This window comes from Panthera uncia, chromosome F1 (genome assembly GCF_023721935.1).
Source record: "Panthera uncia isolate 11264 chromosome F1, Puncia_PCG_1.0, whole genome shotgun sequence".
Classification (NCBI taxonomy): Eukaryota; Metazoa; Chordata; class Mammalia; order Carnivora; family Felidae; genus Panthera; species Panthera uncia.
In genome coordinates, this window is record NC_064813.1 from 67018080 (window position 1) to 67026160 (window position 8081).

Consider the following 8081-nt stretch of genomic DNA (forward strand, 5'->3'; position numbering starts at 1 on the left):
CCCCAGCCTATTCTCACCTCTAGTGCTCACCCCCAGCCTATTCTCACCTCTAGTGCTCACCCCCCAGCCCATTCTCACCTCCTCTAGTGCTCACACACCCCCAGCCCATTCTCACCTTTAGTGCTCACCCCCCAGCCCATTCTCACCTCCTCTAGTGTTCACACCCCCCAGCTTATTCTCACCTCCTCCAAGGAGCTCACCCTAGAGGCATGGCCTTCACTTCCTGAACACAGCCCCCAAGCCACTTCCTCTCAGTGTGGGTCAGCTGCCCTTTTGGGCCAGCAGCAGGGCCTTGCCAACCCCGGTGGGGAGTCGCCCTCTGTTGCCCCCACAAGTCCAGCCCAGTCAGGGTGGCAGGAGTCGCAGGCTCCGGGAGCATCAGTCACACAGCCCCTTGCTTCCTTCCATCTTCCCCCGTCCCTCCCTTCACCTATAGAAGTAAAAGGCCTGACCTATAAGGCAGGGTCACAGAGCCTCATCCCTATCCCCAGCATGACCCACAGGAAACTGCCGGCCAGGCTCCAGGCACTCTTGTGACCCCTGCCTCTGTCTGGATAAAAGTCCCCCCCCCGCCCCCCCTCCCCCCGTTCGTTCCCCTGACTCCAGTCTCCTGTGCACAGCCTGCTTGCCTGTCAACCCAAAAAGATACTAATTGCCTGTCTGCCCAACCTCTGTAATTACAGACTCAGGCCACAGCCGGGGGCCCACACCAGCCTCCGTCCCTTCACTAACCCTGACTCCCTATCTGAGCCCCAGATCAGGCAGAAATCCTCCCAGACCCTCCCCAAAACCAGCCTCCAAGGGTGCCTGGCCCGGGAGGAAAAACCTCATCCTCGGTTCAGGGATGCCAAGCCCTCCTCCAGGGGCCCCGGCCAGGGTCTCCACCCAGTCTGGAGTATGAGTCACGGCAGGGTGGGGTGTGGACGGAGAGCATAAAGGGGAGGATGGAAGGGTGGGCACCACAAGCTGCAGCCCCACCCTCGGCAAGGGAGGCAGTCAAGAAACACCACCGGCCTGAAGATGTGGGTTTGGGACCCTATGAAGGAATTAATAAAGGAACCACACACCCTTTTAGGAGTCAGGAAACTGCACGCAGAGCCCGAAAGTTGTTTTATGCCTCAGACCCTGGGAGGAACCAAAGTGAGACTTGGTCCCAGACCTCGTCCCCAGAGGGGGGAAGGGGGGGGGGGGGGGGGGGGGGGGGCGGAGGGGCGGGCTCATAGGGAGAGAACAGCAGTGGCGACCTGGAACAGGGACCCTCTCACTCCTCCCAAGCCTCACACAGCCTGGGTTTCCTGAACCATCAGGCCCACCGGCCACGTTGTCCTGACTGTCGCCCTGCCCCAGCCCCCTCTGCAGCCACATTTGGGATAAAAATAGCCAGTTCTGGGAAGAAGGCAAGATCCATGGAGGAACACGGCTGCTCCTGCGGGACCGGTCCCTGCTGCCTTCCAGCCCAAACCCTGAGAGGCTGAGCCCTTCCTTCCGAGGAGGCAGGCAGGTCAGGGGGAACAGAAGGAAGAGGAATCCTAGACCCCCCGCGACCCTGCCACCTTACATCGCCAAGGACGCAAGCCAGGACGCGGCCCCCAGCTCCTAATCCCCAGGGCCCCTCGCCACGGCACCCCTGGCAGTCCGCACGCACAGAGACCTCCTCCACCCGCAGAAGACCAGCCCGAAGCCCCTTCTCAAGGCGCGCAGACCCTCGGCCCGGGGTTACTGCGCCGTGCCCCCGCCCTTAAGCACCCCACCCTCCGCTGGGCGCCCAGCTCCCGGGCACCCCATCCTCCGCCGGGCGCAGGCACCCCAGACCCCCAACCTCCTGGGCCCCTCATCCTCCGCCGGGAGCACGCACCCCGGACCCCCAGCCCCCCCATCCTCCGCAGAGCGCAAGGCCCCCGGACCCCCAGCCCCAGGCCCCCCACCCTCCGCCAGGCGCATGGCCCCCAGACCCCCAGCCCCAGGTCTCCGGACCCCCATCCTCTGCCAGACGCACGGCCCCCGGACCCCCAGCCCCAGGTCTCCGGACCCCCATCCTTCGCCAGACACACGGCCCCCGGACCCCCAGCCCCAGGCCCCCCATCCTCTGCCAGGCGCACGGCCCCCGGACCCCCATCCTCTGCCAGGCGCACGGCTCCCGGACCCCCATCCTCCGCCAGAAGCACGCCCCCCGGACCCCCAGGTCTCCGGACCCCCATCCTTCGCCAGACGCACGGCCCCCGGACCCCCAGCCCCAGGCCGCCGGACCCCCCAGCCCCAGGCCGCCGGACCCCCATCGTCCGCCGGGCGCACGGCCCCCGGACCCCCGAGCCCCAGGCACCCACACCCTCGCCCCCGCGACGCCCCGCCCGCCCCGCCTCACCTCTCAGCGCGCCGCGCCCGGCGCCCGCCCCGGCCGCCCCGTGCTGCCCATGCCGGGGGCTGCGGCGGGGGGCGCTCGGCTCGGCTCCCCGCGGGCTCCCGCCCCCAGCTGCAGCCCAGCTCCCCCCCGGGGCTCGGCCCGCTACTTTGTGTCAGTTTCGGCCACGGCGGGGCGGAAGTGACGGAGGCGGCGGCAGAGGCGGGGGGCGGGAGGGGGGTTTTGGGGAGGGGGGAGGGGAGGAGAGGCGGAGCCGCCATCTTTATGCGGGGCGGCGAAGGGGTCTTAGGCCTTCCGAGGCCGCGGCCCCCACCCCAAAAAGCCGAGTCAGCCGGGGATAGAGAGCCGGGACGTTTTTATTCGGAGGAGAGGGGGCCGGGGGCGCGTGGCGGGGCAACGAGGACCCTCCCCCCAGCGCGCGCCCCCGGGCCGGGGCCCGCACCCCTATCCGGGAAGGACGTCCGGAGCGCCTGGGCACTGGGCCGTGCCTCAGTTAACCCCCTTGAGCCCCCTCCCCATGTGGGGGAAGCCGCCCCGCGAGGGCAGCGCGGCCGCGCCGAGGTTCTGGGGCCGGGAGCCCGGGAAGGGGCCGAGCTCCACGGGAAGCGCCCCTCCCCCGGCCTCCCCGGGCGCACCCTCTGGCGGCCGCTTTGAGGCACTGTGTCCGCGGAGGCCCCCAGGGTCCGAAGACCTCCCGGGGTGTGGAGGGCAGCAGGGGCCTGGCCCTCCCAGTTCGCCCTCCCAGTTTGGGAGGAAGCCGTCCTCTGGCCACCGTCCCGGATCTGCGGCCCCTCTTCAGTGTCCACAAGCGAGGCGAGGGCTCCGTGTCGGGATCAGAGCTCACGCTGCGGCAACAGGGCAGAGGCAGGAGTTTCCAGGCCTCAGGCTGTATGTTGGGCAAACTCTAGATCCAGAGCTGGCTCTGACTTCTCCTCGGGGTGGTGGAGAGCCACCAGCAGCTGGTATGTGGCTGTGCCAAGAGTCGCCCCCACCAGAGGGGCCACCACAGGCACCCACCACCAGCCATTACCAGCACTGCAAGAGAGGGACATAAGGAAGGCTTCAGGGGGAGTCCTCTGGCCTCTCCCTGAAGGACCAGGGGCGGTAACAAGAGAACCTCCCTAAAGCAGCCCCAGGGGGGATGGACGCCAGGAAGACCAAGTCTTGGCAACACAGCACAGCGGTTAGGGTTAGAGAGGAGCCCCCAGGAGAGCTTGGTCCAGCCTCTTGCCTCAGGGAATTATGTGAATATACCCATCTTGTGATGCGGTCACAATGCCAAAAGGTAACAGGACAGACGTGCCTGAGAACACAGCCTCTACTGTTTCCGGGGAAAGGGTGGAGGAGAGAAGAAGGGGTGAGGGAGAAAAGGAGAAGCAGGACTTAGATGAGGGGCACTGTCCTGAGTCCGCGAGGACTAGGGAAGAGGAGAGAGCTGGGGACCCAGACTCAGAGGTGTCAGGGGAGGGGCGAGGCTGTCTCTCACCTGAAGACTTCAGGGCCCCAGCCAGCCACGTAGGTGAAAAGCCGTGGGCCCAGGTCCCGGGCAGGGTTGAGTGGGAACCCACAGTTGGCACCCAGGGATAGCCCGATGGCCAGGATCAGCAGCCCCACAGCCACAGGCTCCAGACCTGCAGGCACTCCCTTGTTCCGTGTGTCCAGGATGGCCAGGATCCCCACAATCAGGATCCCCGTGCCCAGCACCTTGGAGTCCACAGAGGCAGAGGGGCCCCCATAAGCTGTCAGATGACCCAGCTGCCCCTTCTCTCCCAAGCACCCTAGGCCACCACCTCATGTCCTCTGACTGTCCAACACAGGCAACTGGGGTGGGGGTGCTACAAAGACAGACTCAACCCCATATCCCACCCAGAGCCCGGACAATAAGTCGTCTGGGAGCCCAGGGGACAAGGGCAAAGACTGGGGCCTTCCCAGGTCTCCCCCTCACACCTACCTGATCCAGGAAGCCATTGTTCAGGGACGGGTAAGGGGCAGGATAGGTGGCAAAGATGGAGGCTGTCTCCTTGGGGCCAGTCACCGTCAGGTTCCCGCCTGTATAGTTCTGTAGGGCATCTGCAGGAGGCAGGGGAGGCTCAGGACTTCCATCTTTGTCCTTTCAAAACCACTGCAAGGCAGTCCTGGCCACACCCAGACGGCCCCGACCCTGTTACCGTAGTAGACAGCACAGGTGGCTCCAGAGGCACAGAAAGCAGATAGAAGCTGCACCAAGCAGTAAACGGGGAACTTGGCCCAGGGGAGGCGTCCCAGCAGGCACGTGGCCAGGGAGAAGGCTGGGTTCAGGTGGGCCCCTTCAAGGATCGGGAAGAGAAAACCAACATCCGTTAGGTGTGGCCTCCTGGTGCTCACCAGGTCCCGCCGCTGTTGCGTCACAACTCTCAAGGCAGATGTTACTTGTCCCCACCGGGTGAGCGGCTCAGCTCTAGGACATTCCGCAGCTTGCTGAGCTCACACAGTAAAGCCCAGGGTCTGCCCGCTCTTTCTACGACGTGTTTGTGTCTTGTGATGGGGCTCAAGGCAGACACACTGGCCAGTGGCACAGCATGTGTCTGGGGCACAAGAAGGTGAGGCCCCGGGGCAAGATGACACCGAGGCCTTCAGGCGGGGGACGGGACGCAAGAAGACAGACTTACCCTAAAGCCTTGCCACAGCTCCCTGCCTAGGTGAGTGGAGGAGAGAGACACGGAGGGGAGGGGAGGGGCTGGCCCGGGCCAAGGCATATCTGGGTCCAGGGCACTAGTCAAGCTCAAGGAGACAAGTCCATGAGTCACCGTCACCACACACTCACACATGCACGTGGCCAGACCCCACCCTCCTCACCTGAAACGTTACCACCCACGTAGATGGCTACGGTCACGGCCAGAGAGCCAGCCAGAAACATGGTGAAGAAGTTGCCTTTCGTTTCTCCACTGGTGACGGCCTGGGCTCCAGCCCCCTGGGTGAGCAACTGGTGGGGAGAGGGAAGATGAGGAGCGGAGGACCAGGAATGGGGAGCCTGGAAGCCTGGAGCAAGGCTGGGAAGGGGAGCGGCTGAGAGAGAGAGGGCACCAAAGTAACAGGAGGGGTCAGCAAGAAAGGGGGAGGAGCAATAGAGGGAAAGGAAATAGAGGAGCTGTGGGGGAGGAGTGAAGACTGGGAAGGGAGAGATGGACGGGGGCTGGAACGGAAGGGACAAGGGCAGGGACAGAGATGGTGCACAGTTGAATGAAGTGAGACACCAGGATGAAGAGATAGAGGCAGAAACGTTCGCCCTCCTCCCCTCTCTCCTTCCCCCGTTACCCGGCCTACCATGAGCACAAATACACCCAGAAACTCTGCCAGGCACTGCCGGGCCAGGTGGCTGCGGATCCGGAGCCGGCCCTTGACGTCGCCCAAGGGCTGGCTATGCAACATGGTGGGGACAACTTGTCTCTGGCTGCTGCCACACAACCACAACCACCGCCTGCCAGGGAGCGGGGGAATGATAAGGGAAAGACTTTAAAACCAATTAGCGCAGCGCCTGAACAGCAATGTCTGCACACGTGTGTAGGCTAGCGAGCGCAGAGATAGTAGACATAACAGGAGAATGTCCAAGGGCCGGCTCTTGGACCAGAGCCTGGAGTTTGCCCAGGCTGTGTCTCTTCCATCTGTCATCCCCGTTCCTCCCAGGAGTAGCCCCCTCCTGTGCCGAGGGGCCGGTGGGCCGGAGGAAGTATCCCGTGCCAGCCCTTGGCCTCAGGCAACCTGCTCCCGCCCCGCCCCTGGTGATCTGGAGAGCCTCAGGACTCGCCAAGGCCGCGCAGCTACTCAAGGGAGACGTCTGAATTCCGATCCAGACCTTCTGACCCTCCGTCCCCTATTGCACAACGTCACTCGTGTGGAACATGAAGCTTTGCCCCCTGCAAAACGCCACGGGCATCCAGAGAGGCTGGGGTGAAGACCGGAGACTGCAGAAAGAAAACCCACTCACGCGATGCTTGCGCTTCGCTCGCGCGGAGCCCCACCCCGGTTAGAGTGCCCTAGCTCTGCCTTGGCTCCAGACGAGTGCTTCACACTCGCACCGAGCCCCACCTCCCTTTCTCTGCACGCCCGTCACCCCCAGATTCCGCCTAACACACGGCAACTTCTTGGTTCTTATCGCAAGCCTCCCGTTAGGTTCATCCAACTAGGAGTCAACTTCTAGACGCTGGAGAAGGGGTGGTAAGCAAATGCGTTGCCCGCTCTCCTAGAGCTTATGTGCCGGTAGGTGGAAACACGTACATTTACAAAATCCCGTATATAGTTCACGAGGTTCTTGAGCACTGGGCCACGGGCTCTGGCACAGTCCCGGGCACATCTGTTCACGATACTCCTTTACTAGGTTTCGTGGGTAAAATGCTCTACCCGGATGCCCTGTTTGGGACCAATGCACCCATTTCCCAGCTGCTGGGAATATCAGATGCTGATTGCACACAGCTGCTTCCCTCATGGCAATGCCTCCCGTGGCAGGAGACGCCTCACCCAAGGTCACACGCCCTCCTGTGGGGCCTGTCGACGACGGTTGATGCAGGATACAAAGACCTGGCCTCTCCGTCTCAATATGGAACGACCCTGAAGGGGCCACTCCAACTTCCAGGTTCCCCACGGGATCGGCTGAAGCCTCTCTTGTAACCTCGTTGCGTGTCAGTTTCCCCGTTCGCCTAACCTTGCCTTCCTCACTTCCTTACCGGTGCATCCCGCGAGCACTAGGACTTCCCGGTAAACCTTGTTCACGTAGCTTCTCGTTGGGAGTCTTTCTCCAAGGAACCCAATTTAAGCCCGTTGGTTTCAGACGTGGTTCCACAAATTCTAGAATGAATCTGGGTGACTGTTCACAGTCTGGCTGACAAGAACCCACGGTAGTAGGTAGAATACTGATAGTCTCTAGCTTGCCGAGGTGGGACAGTTATTAAAATTGTCAGCAGTGGCCAGCTGCGAGGGGTTACTGGTTGAAAGGATACGCGTTAATGGTCTCTGCGGCAGTTGAGAGCCTGAAGGAAACAGAAACTAAGTCCACAGAACTGATCACCAAGTCCAGGCAGACTGTGAAACCAGGTGGCCCCACGACAGCCCTTAAGGGAAGCCTAACCTATATCCAGTGGGCATCAGAGTGGAGGGCCAGCTCCAATGTTAATTGTTGAGAATGAATTCTCAGCCCCGGGCTTCCTATGCCAAGGCTAGGTATTTTAGGACCCTAACCTTGAGGAGGTTAGGGTAGGATCCCGACATTTGAAATAGGGACATCTGGGTAGATGCAACTGAGAATCTTGAATCTCGATTCCTCTGAACCCTCCCTTATTTAGATTTTTCCTTTGTCTCGAGCGTTCTGAAATAGTGGGTTTATTTTCATCCTTGGTATTTAGCATATGGTGGGTCTTTCAGGTTAGAAGTAAATATTCTTCACTTCTGGGATATTTTCTTGGTCTGTTTCATCGATGGTTTGTACCATTCCAGTTTTATTTTTTTTCCTATTTTCTTTGAAAATAATCTTTTTCAAAGTATAGTTAACATATAACATTACTTTCAGGTGTGCATTGCTGCCTGTTTTCTATATATCTATTACTTGGTCTACCTTCCTGGAGAGTTTCTCAACTTTATCGTCAGAATCGTTTTATAGATTTTCATTTCTGCCATCACGTTTTTTTTAACTCCCCAAAGTTTATTCCTCTTCATAGGAGTATGTTCTGGCTGTATGGACGTATCCTCTTAT

The 8081-nt window shown here is 61.1% G+C and overlaps 1 protein-coding gene across 1 annotated transcript; it reads right to left on the reverse strand.

Moving 5' to 3' along the window:
- Positions 1 to 2550: 2550 nt before the first annotated feature.
- Positions 2551 to 7600, reverse strand: AQP10 (aquaporin 10). Its single transcript, XM_049635088.1, has 6 exons — positions 7571 to 7600; positions 5195 to 5714; positions 4528 to 4665; positions 4311 to 4429; positions 3846 to 4063; positions 2551 to 3394 (listed from the first exon to the last, which is right to left on the reverse strand). Exons 1-6 carry the CDS (start codon positions 7598 to 7600, stop codon positions 3241 to 3243), a joined length of 1179 nt encoding a protein of 392 aa, XP_049491045.1. The 3' UTR covers positions 2551 to 3240.
- Between the last annotated feature and the right edge of the window lie 481 nt (positions 7601 to 8081).

What these genes read in the sequence shown, in the direction of transcription:
- AQP10 (XM_049635088.1), bottom strand. Translation starts at nt 7,600, where the DNA reads ATGTCGGGATCCTACCCTAACCTCCTCAAG. An exon ending in ACAATGGCTTCCTGGATCAG is followed by an intron (nt 4,064 to 4,310) that starts GTAGGTGTGAGG and finishes GTGGACTCCAAG; the next exon opens with GTGCTGGGCACGGGGATCCT. An exon ending in TGGGGCCCTGAAGTCTTCAG is followed by an intron (nt 3,395 to 3,845) that starts GTGAGAGACAGC and finishes CCTCTCTTGCAG; the next exon opens with TGCTGGTAATGGCTGGTGGT.